Genomic DNA, 18331 nt, shown 5'->3' on the forward strand with positions numbered 1-18331 from the left:
CGATGAAGATGATCCTGTGATGATATTGGAGTCGTCAACGGATGATGCAGCTTCCGGGGATGATGATGCAACAAACATGGGTGGCTAGAAAAGTCTTAATCAGGTACGCTAAGAACTACGTGGGCTTTGATTCTTTCGGGATACGTAGGCAACTTATTTTTCGAAAATTAGAATTTAATTGAAAAATTAAATTTTAATTTTCTAAAGATAGGTCCAAGCCCCCCTTCCTCCCCCAAATTCCAAAATAAGTACAATATAAGAACTACGTTGGCTTTGATTCCTTATTTTGTGATATAAGGATACGTAGGCATCTTAATTAAGAGCAAGCCATCAAATTGTTAATTTTGTAAAAATTAAAACATCACACACCCCATTTAGCCGTTTCACCCACCCGACCCTAACACACGAACCCACCCGACCCTAACACACTAACCCAACTCAACCCAAACCCACCCTTTGACCCACCCTAACCCATGAACCCACCTCGACCCACCCTAACCCACCTCGACCCACCCTTTGACCCACCCTAACCCACGAACCCACCTCGACCCACCCACGACCCGTCTAACCCACGAACCCAGCTCGACCCACCCACGACCCATCTAACCCACGAACCTAACCCTAGTGTGTCCAACTTCTCCGACCCAACCCACGACCCGGCCCACCCTACCTAACGTGTGTCGTGTCGTGTGTCATGAAACCCCAACCCGCGACCCACCTAACCCTAACCCAGCTCGCACGACTCGCACGGTGGACACCTCTAATCAGCGGGATGATATGATTAATTGTTTGAATGATATATCAGCGGGATAATATGATTAATCATTTAATTGGTTATTAGATGATGATCATATCATTCATTTTTGGAAAATTTGTTATTATTAATCCCAACTTTTGGCCATTTATTTTCATTAATCCCTACTATCGATTATTTTTAAATAATCCCAACTTTGGGAGGCATTTTCTTTCATCAGGCCGAAACCGATCAATGACTTGTTATACCAGGTTATTGGACACATGTCAACACATGATTTGTCCAAAAAATAAAATAAAAAAAAATTTAAATCAAGGTTTTAAAAAATAAAATTAAAAAAATGAAAAAAAAACTAGCCAGCCAACCTCGTCGCCAATGCCACCCTGACCAGCCCCTCATCCGAAACCACCTTCTCCCTACCCCTGTCAGAAACCAATATCCTCCCCTAGCACCACCAAGAACCTAACCTGAGCCGCTTGAAAAGCTGGAACCCACCCAAAAATCAAGGATGTGGTGGTTTCGGCACCCGAAACCACCTTGAAAACGAACGGGTGAGAGGTGGTTTTGAGGGATTGGGTATGGGGATCTGGTGTTTCTGGCGAAGGGGAGTAGAGTTGCGGTGGTTTTGGGAGAAGGTAGGTGTGAAAATTGTGGCTTGCAGGTCGTTTTCGGCGAAGGGCGTGGGGTTGCGAGTGGTTTTGGGGGAAGGGAGTAAGGTTGCGGGTGGTTTCGAGGGAATAGAGTGGGGCATCGAGTGGTTTTGGGGAAATTCGGTGGTTTTTTATGGGATTGGGGAGGGAGATGGTGGTTTCCGGTGGGTGCTAGGGAGGGAGGTGGTGGGGCTGCGGTGGGATGAAGGTGGTTGGGTTTTGGTTTTTTAATTTTTGTTTTGCTTTTTTAAAAAAAAATTTAACCTATGAAATTGCGACATGTGACATTTAAGAAAAAAAATAAAAAAATTATCTTTTAAACAAGTCACCGGTCATTTGACCTGATAAAAGAAAACGTCCCCTAAAGTTGGGATTATTCAAAAATAATCGATAGTTGAGATTAATGAAAGTAAATGGCCCAAAGTTGGGATTAATAATAACAAATTTTCCTTCATTTTTTGATGATAAGATAAATTGTTTTAACGATAGCTATAATTTCTAGGTTAAATTAGTTAGATGGTCTGGTATCATTCATTGGTGGGATGATATCATTCATTGCTCATTAATTAACACAATTTAATTGTTTGGATATTGTTCATTCATTAACACAATATAAGACTTTGTGATTAGTTAGATGGCCTGGTATCATTCATTGTTGGGATGATATGATTAAATTGTTTGAATATTATCTATAATTTCTAGGTTAGATGATGTCATTCATTGTTTGGATGATATCATTCATTGTTTGGATAATATGATTAGTTATTTGGGTGGTAACGTTTATTGTTTGGATAATATGATTAATTATTTGGATGGTAACGTTTATTGTTTGGATGATATGTGTTTCTGGAAACAGATTACTCCTCAGAGTGTTATAATAAGGTATCAAGATGCCTAGAATCTAAGTCCAATTATTGTCCAAAAGTAAGAGAGCTCCGCCTTGCACAGGTATGTCCGAGGGCTCCGCGTTGATGTCGCAAAACAGAGAAGGTAAGCTGCCCTAGGTGTGTGACTTGGGAAAGACCCTCCGATACTTAAGTCAGCGAATGTACTTTCTAGAGAGAGTGTACTTAGAAAGAGAAAGTAGTGAGAGAAGAGAGAGTATTCAGAAAAGTCTTCCATCATTAATGAATGATGAGCTATTTATAGTTGTACTACTTTTCATGTGGCAGCCATGTACTTGTGTGGACACATTAGGGGCAAATCCGTACTTAACTTTGCAATGATCGGTGATGGGCAGGATCATGGAGGGGTATTTTTGTCATTTTAGGTTACTGGGCTTTGGACATGGATTAGGTCCAAAAAAATATGATAATTGTTTAGTTAATATCTTTACTTTCTTCATTGGATGATATAAATTAATTATTTTGATAATATCTTTAATTTCTAGGTTGAATGATTTCCTTCCTTGTTTGGATGATATTATTAAGGGTAATGCTATATGCAGTCCTAAGGGCTATATATAAGCATTAAATATACTTTTGGAAATAGTATAAAATTAGGAATTCATGACAAAACATGAGTAAATCAGTGTAATTAGTGTTTATATTTAATTTTATGGGAAAAAACTACCATACTTTGAATGTATGTGGCTCTCACATACATTGTGAGTTGTGACATGTCAACATTTCATTGGTTAATAAAATAGGCCCCAAAATCCACTATATATGAATTTTTTATTTGAATTTCAAATAAATTTCTAGTTTAAACTTTGAATTTCAATTTTTTTTTTTTTTTTTCCAATTTCCAATGTAAATTTTTTTTTTTAAAAAATTAAATACATAATTGAATTAGTGTTTTTGGACGCATACTAGACAAACCAAATTAATGCTTAGTGGCCTTAGACGCCCAGAAAAATTGTTTGTGAACCTTGTTGTACTGTTTTTATCAAATGTTCTTCAGTTCGTTTATGATTACTTAACTATTCATTTATATGATTACATACATATTCATGAAAAAAAAAATATATCCTCCATTGATAATAATTTCAACATAAATTGACTATTTCTAGTTGCTAAGCTATACTATATATTCGTATCTTTCTTCAACCGTGAACAATCATTTACATATCTTAGCTTTCATTTAGCCAAAAAGGGAAAACATGTTTTTAATTGGAAGTGTATAAAAAAAAGTTTTTAAAAATAAATAAATAAATATATATATATATATATATATATATATATATATATATATATATATATATATATATATATATATATATATATATATATATATATAACCCCGTTTTCTTTGCATTATTGTTAATGTAATCGTGATGAGTCTGATGACCCTTTGAAGAAAAGATAACCCTCTTCTAATTGGATTAGTGTTTCTTTGCATCTTTTATGGTTCTTTGATTGTTCGGTAAAAATGCAAAGAAACACTTAGCCTTGAAAATTTTTATTTTGCTTTGTTTGTCTTTACCTTCCCACATACATGCATATTATTGTATAATATATTTGTCTAGTCTATAAGATCACACCGATCATAGCCGCCTATTAGTTATTTTACATGACAACATTTTATTTTAGAAATAAAAAAATAATAAATAAAAAAAACCTTGTTCATCATCAACAGTCAACACCATGAATTACAATGGCCGCCATGGAAGATGAAAAAAAAATCGTAAAAAGTCAAATTCAGAAGATAATGTGTAATACAATTTGTGTTTTAATTGAGTTAAGCTTCATCATTTAATCATCTACAACAATTGAAATTAGTGTTCTTCTCCTTTTTCTATTAAACTATTGAAATTGGTCATCTGCTTCTTCTTCTTCTTCTTCTTCCTGTTTTCTATTGAATTTGGAATTGTGTAGAAATACAATAATTATTAAAGTAACAAAAGTGGTCAAAGTCATATTCATTAAAAAAATGGAGACTCGAATGACCTCAACTATGGCTGAAAAACTCTTTATTCTAGCCGAGCTTTAAAAAGTTTTAAGAGAGAATAAAAAGATAAAAGGTCGACATGGCAAAAAAATCCCGATAATGTCTAACTTACTAATTTATTTAGTAACACAAGCAGATTGTTTAGTAATACAAGCAGTTATGTTTGGTAACCAAATATAAGAGACGTAGCACTACTTATTATTAACAAAAAAAATCCTACAAATGTCGATGTTTATCTTACAATCTTGATTACTAACGATGAACATAAATTTGCACCGATGAAATATTGTCTTGGAGTTCGATCCCTTACAATAACATGAGTTATCTTTTTCTTTTCAAATTTTATTTGTCCTTACCCTCGAAGTGATATTTACAAAGATGGTAACAAATATTTTATAAATACACTTTTGTAGTAACAACAAAACCTAAAAAAAATTGTGAACATATAATTATTAGTAATAAATTGATATATTGAATATAATTCTCAATAATTTTTCAAACTTTGAATACTATACATAGACCATAGCTATAACTTTCAAAGTTACCAATTTACCCTTAATAATTTAACTTAATAAACCACATTAATCGTTATAGGAAATAAGGCAACATCATATTGATCACGTGTAATGCTTTTTGTTTAAATTTTTTTCATGTCGAGATAAAGAGGCGACGAGTGTTTAAACTTATGGATGATGTGAAATAGACACAGTCACTGAAAATTCATAAGAAATAAAGTTGAATAAGTAAATATATAGTAATCGAGCTTCACATCAATATTAACAATTGATGTGAAAACTGTAAGTGTATGATTAGTTACCGACGATGCAATGAAGAGTAATATATTTTGTTTGCTAAATGTTTACATGGTGAATATCATAATATCTCACAATGTTGATTACTAACATGATGCTCATAAATTGTTACACATTAAATTTGGTACCGGGTTTGTATCTCATCCTTAGTCACAACGGTTTTTTTAGTATAGTTTCCTTAATCACATAATTATACGGTAACAAAAAATGAAAATATAGCATTTAAAACTATATATTTTATTCGTATATAACATTTTTTCTAGTAACAACCTTTTTTTTTATAAAACGAAAAGCAATAACTTATTATTAAAAAAATATGTCGTAAACACATGGGATATTTAGCAATAAGTGACAATAATTATATTGTGTGTAACCAATCATGATTCGATTTACACTCTTAATTATTTTATTTAAATCTTCAAATCTATAAAGTAAATCTACTACACTTAGATTGTAACTCTCAAAGGCCTCAATAATGTTTCAATTTTGATGTTTACAAGCATATAATTCATCCTTTTTTTTTTTAAAAAAAAAAAAAGCATCCTTTTTTTTAATTACAATTTGTATTTATTTTATTAAGACTTTGTATCTAACACTACTTGTTTTTATTAACACTTTGTATTTATTGATACTATAAGCAAACTAGTCTTTTTTCCACATATTTAATATGAGTAATTTTTTTTTTGACACATAATATGAGTAAACTAGTATACGTAAATATGATAAAATCAAATAAAAAGTTAAACCAACTTATTTAGTAACGCAAATAAAAAAGATAAGTTATAAACACACGGGAGATTTAGCAATAAGTGATAATAATTTGTGTGTAACCTTAACTTTTGTGATTAAAAACCATCAAAAAATGAATAAAACCCTCCAATGTATGAATTAATCCGTACAACACTTGATAATTGTATAATTGTAGCTAACACCTATTTAATTTTATATAGTTCCTTATATGTAATAAAAATATAATTTGTACTTTTTTAGTTTGTTTGAAATTTTTGTAGTAACAATAATGACAAATTACTAACATTTCTTTAAAAAAGTTAACAAACATAGTAAGGTTAAAATTGTCCAGCTTCATAAATTTTTTGAAAATATATCGATATGGATGTCTATAAAAAGATCTTTAAAAAATAATTTCATTGGTTTTTTTATAATAATTTTTTGATTTGTAGTTTGTAAAATATCGTTAAATGAAGTATTATTCAATTCCTATAATAAACATCTCTCTTTATTAATGACGTTGACTAGGATGCTATTTTCTCAGTAACAAAATTGTATATTTTAGTAACGTATAATATTTTTTTAGTAACAAGAAATATTATTTGGCGCCAATGAAATTTGTCCCGCCTTCTTATGGGTTAATGACGCCAAAAACCAAAAACTTTTCCCTCTCATTTTTTTAGCTAATGATGAGTTGTCAATTTTTAATTGGTAATGTATGTTGGGACCACATACATTCAATGTATGTGTATCATTGTCCTATTTTTATGATTTCTTAACTTTTTACGATTTTCAAGTGTAAATTTAATGCTTATATGTAGCCCTAAGGGCTGCGTATAGCATTTTTCTATTACTAATTGTTTGGATGATATAATTAATTGTTTGAATGATAGCATTCATTATTTGAAATTTTGAATAATGTGGTTAATTGTTTGGATGATATCTTTAAGTGTCTAAGTTGGGTGATGATATGATTAATTGGTTGAATGATATGGTTGATTGTCTAGATGATATAATTAAATAGTTGGAATTGTCTAGGTAAAATAATATGATTAATTGGTTGTATGACATGGTCAATTGTTTGAATGATGTTAGTATACTAAATCAATTACGTAACCATTTAGATGATATCATTATAATTGATTAATCATTCATAAATGTTGAGTTGAACTTTCCTTGTTGATTCACCCATTAACTTCTCTTACTGTAAAGAACTTAAGAACATCACAGTTACGAAGGACATTGATAGTTGATACTATTGTCGTATTATGATCAAATGATTTAAGCCAAATGATGAGTGTCTAACTGTCTCTCACTACAAGAAAAAGGCCTGTTTCCGACAGAAAATGTCCCTCGTTGAAAGTCGAATTTCCGTCGTAAATAAAGTTTACGACGGAATTCCATCGTGACGTTCCGTCGGAAAACCTTTCGTAGGAAAAAGTTAACTTTCCGAGGAAAATTCCGTCGGAAAATTATTTTACGACGGATTTTCCGACGGACCCTGTTCCATCGTAAAAGAATTTGACTTTCATGTATGATCCGTCGCAATATTACGACGGAAAATTCCGTCGCTGGAAGGAACATCAACGACGGAAAAATCCGTTGCAAATGAAATATGTTACGACGGAATTATATTCCGTCGCTAGTTTACGACGGAAAATTCTGTCGCAAACTACCGACGGAATAATATTCCATCTCAAAGTATTAAATTATTTCCGTAGTTGAGTTTCCTCCCAGCGACGAATTTTTCTCCCTTTTTCCGTCGCAAATGTTTTTTCTGACGATTTTTACATTTTTTTTCCGTCGCAAAAAAAATATTCATTTCAAAAAATCCTGGTAATTATTTTTTTAAAAAAACATCGTTAATAACCTATATTCCTACACCTAATACCTGTGAAAATTAAAATCATCATCGAATTACGGAAATATTAATATATATATTTCCACAAAGGCTATGCTACAAAACATATAGTAATTCTACAAAAGCGGGAACATAATCAAACGTTACATAAATTCAAATTAAGTACATGTCCATACTACATAAACCAAAGCTATGCTATACAATTGTCGGGGTACCCTGGTTTGCTCCTCCACTACCCGGGTCATCCCTGGGTCTCGGCGCTGAGGCTGAAAGGTGGAACATGTGTCGTTGTTAGCGAATCGACTCATGAACTCATTCCACCTCTCCTCGGCTCTCCTCTCCATTTCGGCCACTTCAGCTTGAATTCGGGTTTGCATCTCAACTTCCATTTCACTCCGAAGTTCACTCCGAATTTCACTCCGGAGTTCACTACGAAGAGCCTCCACCCTATGCTCCATCTGATCCTGCATCTGAGAAACAACGGACGGGTGTGTACTGCTGTGAAGACCTAGAAACTCGACCCATCCGGTTGCCATAGTGCAGCTCTGCACTTTGGCCAAGTCCCCTCACCTGACCCTTCTTGTTGCGACCACCCACACTCTCCCAATACAACTCATTAGGACTCTTTTTAATCCCTTGAGTGGTGGCTTCTTCAACATTCTTCTGGTAGTTCTCCTACAGAAATACATTATACAATAATATATAGTTTAAACAATTTACCAACAACATAATTAACAAGTAAAGCAAATAAACATATAAGTGATTATGAATTGAAATGACATAAAAGAAGCTAATTTCTAAGTTTATGGGGCCATATCATCAAAATAAAGCCATTTAAAGCCAAAATGGCTTCTAACATGCCTATTTTCTTCATTTCTTAACTTATGAACTCATTTTTTCTCAAACCATATCATAATTACATATTTATAAGTGAATATGAATTGAAATGACATAAAAGAAGCCATTTTCTAAGTTTATAGGTCCATATCATCGAAATAAAGCCATTTAAAGCCAAAATGGCTTCTAACATGCCTATTTTCTTCATTTTCTTAACTTATGAACTCATTCTTCGTCAAACCATCTCATAATTACATAGTTATAAGTGAATATGACTTGAAATGACATAAAAGAAGCCATTTTCTAAGTTTATGGGTCCATATCATCGAATTAAAGCCATTTAAAGCCAAAATGACTTCTAACATGCCTATTTCTTCATTTCTTAACTTATGAACTCATTCTTTCTCAAACCATCTCATAATTACATAGTTATAAGTGAATATGACTTGAAATGAAATAAAAGAAGCCATTTTCTAAGTTTATGGGTCTATATCATCGAAATAAAGCCATTTAAAGCCAAAATGGCTTCTAACATGCCTATTTTCTTCATTTCTTAACTTATGAACTCATTCTTTCTCAAACCATCTCATAATTACATATTTATAAGTGAATATGACTTGAAATGACATAAAACAAGCCATTTTCTAAGTTTATGGGTCCATATCATCAAAATAAAGCCATTTAAAACCAATATGGCTTCTAACATGCCTATTTTCTTCATTTCTTAACTTATGAACTCATTCTTTGTCAAACCATCTCATAATTACATAGTTATAAGAGAATATGACTTGAAATGACATAAAAAGTGGGATTATTATTAGCAAACCGGACAAAGGTGAAATTATTAGAATCAATTTTTCCTTTTACTTTCCAATATAAATCATGGGGCCATACCAATATAAGATCGATCTATACGCATGTGGTGTAAAATGGTGATGGTGAAACTCGACTACTCGAGGGAAAATCATGGGGCCATACCATTAATTTGTATGGTAACAAATTAACAATAATTAGTGCACGATTAGTCTTTTCATACACAACCACGCTTTCTGTCTTTCATACAACATTAGAAATCATAAATATTGTTATAATGTACTCGTACCTCCTAATCTCATATTAAGCTATTATATGGTTTTAGAATGAAATCTCACTTTATTTGTGTGTTAATCATCTTTCTTACTATAAAGGACTTAGATCTATGACGCACACCCATCCAAATTATATTACAAGATTCACAATCTCCTCTTTTTGCAATGGAAGTCATATCTCCCATCAGCAGACTATTGCTTTTGGTCATTTGGTTCGGATTTAGGAATGTAAAGTCTATATGGTCATTTGAATTTATTCATATCCATTGCCTGGGCAATTGATTTTATATTGGAAAGTAAAATGAAAAATTGATTCTAATAATTTCACCTTTGTCCGGTTTGCTAATAATAATCCCACTTTTTTTTTATTATTATTATTTAATAATCCCACCTTTATAGTGCATCTTTTTCTATTGGTCCCTTATGACCGATCACCTGTACATTGGGTAAACTATTTTTTCTTTTTAATCAACTAACACATGTCACTAAGTAATTAGTCAATTTTTTTTTTTTTTAAAAAAAAGAAACCTAAAAAAAATTGAAAAAAAAACCAGCTCATCCCAACAGCCCCCAACCCCCACGATCACCGTAACACCACTCCTCCGCACTCACAGTGCCAAACTCAGACCCCCACCTGGCGAAAACCGGCCCCCTTTCCCTTAAAACCACCCCGATTTCCACCCCCACCCACGAAAACAACCCTCTACCCTTTTTCCCACCTCGAAAACCATCCAGCTTCCCTTCCCCAACGTCGAACAACTCTAGATGAACGAGAGTAGATTGAACATGGATTCGGTTAACGCAATCGTTGAAACCGCCATAAATGGAGCTCAAAAAACTCAATTGAAATCGTAATTTGAGTATAAATTCAAAGATTCTTCTACTAATTTTCAGATTTTCGGGCTATATGAAATATGTACACTTTTTTTTTTCCTGAAGCAATGAAATATACATAATAGTACAATGAAATAATTGAAATTGGGTAGATATAAGAGTTTGAAATCACCGTGAAAACAAATGAATAAGAACAATATAAAACTCAAATTATAACAACTAAAATGGAACTTTACATTTTTCCAATTCAAGATTTTAGTATGAATCTAATTTTTTTTTTAAGGGGAAGGGGGGCCGGTTTCGCTGGGTGGTGATAGGGATGGGGTTTCGACGGTGTGGGTGGGGATGAGGGGTTACCGGGAGGATTGGGGGTGGTGGCGTAGGGTTGGTGTGTGGACTGGTTTTCTCTTTTTTATTTTTGTAGTTTTTTTAATTTTAATTTTAATTTTATAAAGAAATTCAACCAATCACAAAAGTGACATGTAGTATTTTAACCTATCAAAACAGGTTATCAACAGGTTAGGAATCAATAAAAAAAGATACCCTATAAAGGTAAGATTATTAGATAATAATCCAAAAACGGGATTATTAATAGCGAACCGGTGGGATTATTAGATTCAATTTTTTTCAAAATAAAAAGTAAAGTCATATTTATTTTATTTTTTATTAGCTCAAATCGAATCGATTTTGGTTCATATTAATGTTGTCAAGTCTACTTGGTCTATTCGGATATCTGCCAAGTGCTACAATATCATGCGTTGTCAACTTGTCATGTCTAGTACAACTACTACCTCTGTTAACAGTTATTTGCAACATTTGCCAAAAACGGGTGCTATCTGTTATGTGCAACAAATGTTTTTTTTTCCTCTTTTGGTAAGTTTTTTTTGTTGGAAATGACCAAACTGCCCTCACTTAACCAACTTACTCCTTTAATTATTTCACTAACCATACTCTATTATAACCCTAACTAAACTCATCTAATCTTCAAAGAAAAAAAAACAAATCTGTAAAAAAACCAAATTTCTCAACATTCATCCAGTTCATCAAATTTCTCACTCCTCATTCATCATCAAAATCTCACTCCCCTTGGTGTGGTTCATCATCAAAATTTCTCTCTCCTCCATCATCAAAATCTATCTCTCTCCTCCACCATCAAAATCTCACTCCTCCTTCATCTTCCCCATCTTCTATCTAGATCTAGAGGTGGAGGTGGTCGCATGTGGGTTTTAAGAGTGTGGTGGTTTTGGGCGGCACGAGTTTCGTGGATATGGTGGTTAAGGTTTTGCGGGTTTTCTGAGTTTCGTGGGTGGATCTAAGTGTCGGGGGTCTAGGTGGTATTCTAGGTTTCGTGGGTGTTGAGGGTGGTCTAGGTGGTGTTGGGTTTTGTGGTGGTGGTTGGGATTAATTCAATTCATGGGGGGAAGGGGGTGGTTCAATTAGGGCTTTCGTGGTTTTGGTGGTTGTTTTCGATAGGTTTTAGTGGTGGTTTTTTGTGATTTTGGTGGTTTTCAATGGGTTTTGGTGGTGGTTTTCAGTCAATTCATGGGTGTTGGTGGTTTTTAGTGGTGGTTTTTGGTGAGGGTGGTTTTCGGTGGGTTCTGGGTTTGGGTGGTGGTGGTTTTCGATGGGTTCTGGGTTTCGGCGGTGGTGGTCGGTGGGTTCTGGGTTTCGGTGGTGGTGGTCGGTGGGTTATGGGTTTCGGTGGTGGTGGTGATTCTGGGTTTTGAGTTTGGTGGTTTATTGATTTTGGTTAATTGTGGTTTTTTTAAAATTAGATTAATACTTAAGTACTACCCTTATATTTCAATAATCATGTTTTAAAACTTTTGTCTAGGAGTCCGTGCTACACCTCTTTATTGCAAATAACTGTTAACGGAGGTAGTATTACAAATAAAATAAAGCTTTTGTACAACACCAATATTAGCATCCACAAACTCCCCATTCACCAAATAAATTTTGAAAATCAATATTACTTACTTTTTGTAAAGTGTTCCGATATGTTTATAACAATAATTAATGCTAACTAAGCAAACTAATGTTGGAAAACAACAGTTTTTCTGTGTGGCTGGCCACACCGTGTGGCGGAGATTACTTGTAAGAGTTTCTTTATATATGGGTTACTTGTATGAGTTACTTATTCAGGGTTTTATTTGTAGGGGTTACTTATTCAGAGGTTACTTGTATATGAGTTACTTGTAGGGGTTACTTATTCATGGGTTACTTATATATATAGGTTACGTGTAGGGTTTACTTACTCAATCAGTTAGCGCGTTTTCTGTGTGAGAGTAACTCCTGACCAACCGAATAACCCTTAAATAAGTAACCCTGCTGCCTTGCATAACAGCATAAGTAATCCTTAAAAGTTACCTCTGGCCAAACGAGTAACCTCTGAATACAAGTAAGTAGTAACCCCTACCAGTAACCCTTGTCCAAATGAATAAGCCCTTATAATTAACCTCGGACACACGATGAGGCCAATCACATATAAAAATTTGCCTTTGGAAAAATTGTTTAGAATAAACCGAACTTTATCTTATCCGCTTAAAATAATGATAATTTTGAATTATTTTTTAATAATCCCAACTTAAATGTGGATTTGTTTCTCATAGTCTCAATCGGTCATCTAACTTATTATAACAAGTTACCTAACTCGTGTCAACATGTAATTGGTAAATATATATATATTTTAATAATAATAATAATAATAATAATAATAATAATAATTAAGTAATTAATTCTTATCAAATGCGACTGTCTTTTAATAAGTGTTATACTTTTTTTTTTCATGGTCCCCACTTAAACTCACTGCTATTACTTCAATTCTTTCCTCTTACATTCATCATTTTTTAAATAAAATATTAACCCTTTTTTTTAACAAGGAAAGGAACATAAATTATACTTCCTCCGTTTTTATTTTATTGCACCATTAGGACTTTTACACTATTCACTTAATTTTCTTTGACCATCATTTGTGATTTATTCATTCGGAAAAATATAGTCATGTGGGATCTAGTTAGATTCGTCTCAAAATCTTCTTTTCAAATATCAATTTTTTTATAATTTTTACAAAAGTATAATTGAAGATATTTATAGCTAAAAAATGCATTGATAAGCGTGAAATCTCTCATGGTGCAATAAAAAAAGAATAGAGGAAGTATATAGATGCTTAAAGCATCGAGGATATCCAGAGATTGAAGACAAAAGAAGGCAACCATGCTGCTACAACAACTGAAAATTGCAGCCATGGTTCCTGAACTAGCCAAAACAAACATAAAAATAAAAGACAGAAGGTAAACTAAAAGCGTCGGAAGATTATGATTAGTAAGTGGAGCTTATAAGCTCAAGAAGGGCTGAAACAAAGGAGTCAGCTGCCACCTGCCATGGCAATGGTGTTGGCCAGCTCCTTTGTGTAGGATGCCGTGAGTGTAGGAGGCCAGCGGAAATGGTACACCAGGTCATCATCTTGAAGCCTCCCAATTTCAGCCATCCCGTGAGCAAGCTTATTTGCATTTCTCTTCACATGGAACACAGTAACAATCCATTCCCTCTGCAGAATTTTAGCAACATCATTGACTATGTTGGAAAGGTGATGATCCATATAATAGGCCGGGTTCTGCAAAATAAAATATTAACCATACTTTCGTTCTTCACAATTTTTTAATACTCCAAGCTCTAAATATTCCTACTTACATCTTATTTTATTTAAGTCAATTAATTTGCCTAAAACTGTGTGTCGGTTAAAGTGTAACACTTATTATAGCATGGAGGGAGTAATAATTTTAATTACCAATAAGCAAAAATTATGAAAAGTCAATATTTTGAAAATATTTATATTGTGACGAATCTAACAAGATTCCACGTGAATATATCTTTCATTACGTATAAAGCACAAAACACAGTTAAAGGGAAGTGTGAATAGTGCAGAAGTCAAAATGTGACAACTAAATAATAATAATAAAAAAGACGAAGGTAGTACAAGAGTACATGAGAAATACGTACCAATTGTGGAACATAATACTCTGTATTTGGACTTGTCATATACAACTATATATACATACACCAAGCAAAGTTTAATGGTGTTGGCAGGGAACTCACCTTGTAACTTTAAGGTCACAAGTTTAAACCCCACCAACTACATTTGTTTGGGAGTAGAGGGATTCCTTTATCTTCCCCCTTCATTTTCAAGTTTTGACCTACAAAGTTGGGCTAGTTTAACCTGTGAGAGATGCCGATTTAGTATGATCTTTCATCTTATCTTAAAAAAAATAAAATACAAGTATACATATGAGTACTGTACCTAATATCTCGACTATCTCGAATCTATAAATAGCGCAGCTACTCGTATAATGTGGGTATACATATTTCAATTCGAGCATTTAGATACCGCAGTGAGAAAACATGAGTGGTTTACGTAAGCTTGAGGGTGAAGTTGAGATTAGAGCAAGTGGTGCAGATGTCCACCATGACATAATTAAGAATAAACCTCATCATATTTCTCATGCTGCCCCTCATTTTGTGCACGGTGTTGACTTGCACGAGGGTGACCATGGCAAAGTTGGCTCTACACATACTTGGAACTACACTTTAGGTAACTTCAATTCTATTCCAATAATTTTATACAGTCTAGTTCAATAATTCGTTTTAATGTTTCAATTTAGTCTTGATAAAACGTTCGTTTAAGATTTAATTTATAAGCTGTTTTTAGTGATTTTGATATATATGGTTTCACACAATACTAAAAATTTAATTCTTATAGATGATTAGTTCAATCTATTACAATCTTGATAAAACATTTAAAATTTAATGATTTTTTGTGAAAAACTACCTTTTATATACAACCTTTTGTGAAAAAAAATCAAAAATACCTTTCAAAAAATTTGTTGTAAATGATTACCTCTTTTTTAAAAAAAGTTGTAAATGACTACCACTTGCCGGAATCTCGCCGTTGACTCATTTTTTCGGCGTTGACTAGACCACTTGGCGGCTTTTCCCGTTTTCGACCACCCCCACCCCCCTCCTCCTCCTCCTCCTCCCTTTTCTAGTTTTTGACCACCCTCCCTCGCCGTCACCTCCCCCTCCCTTTGTCCAGTTTCCGACTACCCTAACCCCTGCTAGTTGTTGCGCTTGTTGCCCCTCCACCTCCCTTTTCCGATTTCCGACCATCCCCACCCCCTGCAAGCCCTCCTTTTCCCTAGCCGTCCTTACCCCTTCTTGCAACCCTCCTTTTACCTAGTCGTCCTTACCCCTTTTTCCCCACAACCACCATTAAAACCATACTTCAATGTCTCTGAAACCTAAAATTCACAAAAAAAAAAAAAAAACCCAAAATTCAGAAATCGAAAAGGGTAAGGTTTTCGAGGGGGCCGAAGGAGGGTGGGCGGGATTTCGAGGGTGAGATATGTGTGGGTAAGATGAAATTTGGCCAGAAATTGATAATTTGTTTGAGGGGTGGCCTGAAATCAAGAAGCGAGGGAAAGAGGAGGGGTTTCGAGGTGTTCGGGGAAAGGATGAGCAGTAAAGGGAGGTTGGTATGGAAATGGCTGCCGGAAATGGAAGTGGGGGTAAGGAGGGGAGTGGCCGGAAGTTGATAATTTGTTTGAGGGTTGCAAGAAGGGGTAAGGATGGCTAAAAGGAGGGCTGCAGGGGGTGGGGGTGGTCGGAAATTGGAAAAGGGAGGCGGAGGGGGTGGGGATGATCTAGTCAACGTCGGAGTAAAAAGTCAACAGCGAGATTCCGGCAACTGATAGTCTTTTACAACATTTGGTTTTAAAGAGGTAGTCATTTACAACAAATTTTTTAAAAGGTAGTTTTTCACAAAAAGTTGTATATAAAAGGTAATTTTTCACAAAAAAATCCAAAATTTAATTTATAGTAAGTTGTTTTTAGTGATTATAATTTCGATATATATAGTTTCACAAAGTACTAAAAATGTAATTTATAATATTTATTATGGTTTTAGCTGGAAAGCCTCAAAAGGGAAAGACTGTACTTAGAGAGGTTGATGAGGAGAAGAAGTATGTAAAGTACCAAGTGATTGAAGGCGATCTCTTGGACGATTACAAGACCATCTATGGAGCAAGCCAGGTGATACCCAAGGATGAAGAAACCAACATAGTTAAATGGAGTTTAGAGTATGAAAAGAAGCATCCCGATGTTCCTGAACCATCTGCTCTGCTCGACTCCTGGCTAGATGCTATCAAACGCGTCAATGATCATCACCATGGCCAAAAGTAAACAAATTAATAATTATGTTATTACATACACCATATACATTTAAATTTTGTAAGAAGTAGCATGGTTTCCATGTTATTTATGTGTTTTAATGTTAATTGTGAAAAATATTGCTACAAAATAAGGCATGCATATGATGCATGCATGCATGTATTCAATCCTTGATTATCCATATGACCATATGTATTATTACTATACTGTGTTCTAAGCTGTATTTGTTATATGCATTTTTAATGTCTGCCAAAATACTAAATATATGTCATGTTTTATAATTTAGTTCTGATCTGATAGTAATTAATCTAATACGAGTAATATTATTAAGTAATTGAGATGGTATGAAACTAAATTCGTTGTACGATATCTCCGATCCCATATCTTCATTTTTGCATGCATGTCCTATAATTTTGGGCATTCTGTTTAGTTTCAACATACCCCCTCCATCTCATAATAATAGTCTCTTATGAGCATTTTTTATGGGAATTAATAAACATAAATAAGAAGTAGTTAAGTACATTTAAAAAAAAGTAAATTTACATTGGTTATGCAAAAAAGTAGAGAGAAAGTAGTAAAAATACATGAAAAAGCAAAATTTACATTGGAAAATTTAAATTTGCACAACTATTATTGTAAACTGGAGATAATTTTGGTAAAAAATTAATATTAATGATTGTTGAAAAGAGCAAATGGGGGTGAACATTTTGGGACAAAATTTTGGCCAAAAGAGAATATTAATAAGGGACAGGGGAAGAAATTACATAAATACGAGTAGTTATGTAATGATAAAGACGGAGTATATGTTTGACCATTTATTACATTTTTAATTAATCTATCAAATAAATTATTTCCTCCGTTTTATTTTATTGTACCATTAGGACTTTTACACTATTCACTTTATTTTCTTTGACCATCAATTGTGATTTATACATTAGGAAAAATATAGTCATGTGGGATCTAGTTAGATTCGTATCGAACTCCACTTTTCAAATATCAAATTTTTATAATTTTTACAAAGTATAATTGAAGATATTGATAGCATAAATGCATTGACAAGCGTGAAATATCTTATTATACAATAAAAAAAAGAACAGAGGAAGTATAAAATTTTATACTCCTTATTTTAAAAATTGCAACGTGAAGTTTTAACAGTGTTCAACATTAAAAATGCAAGCAGTGTTCAACATTAAAAATGCAAGCATAATTACAATAATGTCCAAAATGTGACGAATAGAAGGTGTATATAATAAATGTGTACAGTACTTTTTCTTTTTTTGAGGGAAAATGTGTACAGTACTTAACTTAAGTATATACTGTAGTGATAACATTCATTTTGTGAGAAGTTTAATGAAACTTAATCGAGAAAAAAATTGGTATTTTTTTTGGGTCTTTAGAGAGAAACAAGAGCGGGTGTTGAGAATCAATCTCAAGATCTTCTGTAATTGGGAGAAGAGATCTAGCTAGAGCTATCAGTTCGGGTAAATGGGTCGGGTTAGTGTGTGTTAGGTCAACTCAGGTCAGGTCAATGTCGTAACCTATGCGGGTCGGGTTGGATCATGCTTGAGTCGAGTCACGTCAAGTCATATATCTTATATATCGGGTTTGAGTCGGGTCTAGGTCGGGTCAATGACAAGTCGAGTTACATTCTTGTC

The 18331-nt window shown here is 33.6% G+C and overlaps 1 protein-coding gene across 1 annotated transcript; it reads left to right on the forward strand.

The window, feature by feature from the left end:
• The first annotated feature begins 14797 nt into the window (after nucleotides 1-14797).
• LOC145576138 (MLP-like protein 43) lies at nucleotides 14798-16909 on the forward strand. Its single transcript, XM_081633923.1, has 2 exons — nucleotides 14798-15042; nucleotides 16414-16909. The coding sequence occupies exons 1-2, from the start codon at nucleotides 14853-14855 to the stop codon at nucleotides 16686-16688; spliced, it is 465 nt and encodes a 154-aa protein (XP_081490049.1). The 5' UTR covers nucleotides 14798-14852; the 3' UTR covers nucleotides 16689-16909.
• Nucleotides 16910-18331: the final 1422 nt, after the last annotated feature.

The sequence above is a fragment of the Chenopodium album genome, chromosome 13 (assembly GCF_948465745.1).
Source record: "Chenopodium album chromosome 13, dcCheAlbu1.1, whole genome shotgun sequence".
In the NCBI taxonomy this organism is placed as follows: Eukaryota; Viridiplantae; Streptophyta; class Magnoliopsida; order Caryophyllales; family Amaranthaceae; genus Chenopodium; species Chenopodium album.

Excerpts from the sequence above, each read along its gene's own strand:
- LOC145576138 (XM_081633923.1), top strand. The coding sequence starts at position 14,853 with ATGAGTGGTTTACGTAAGCTTGAGGGTGAAGTTGAGATTAGAGCAAGT. Across the intron at positions 15,043-16,413 it reads TACTTGGAACTACACTTTAG|CTGGAAAGCCTCAAAAGGGA; the intron begins GTAACTTCAATT and ends TTATGGTTTTAG.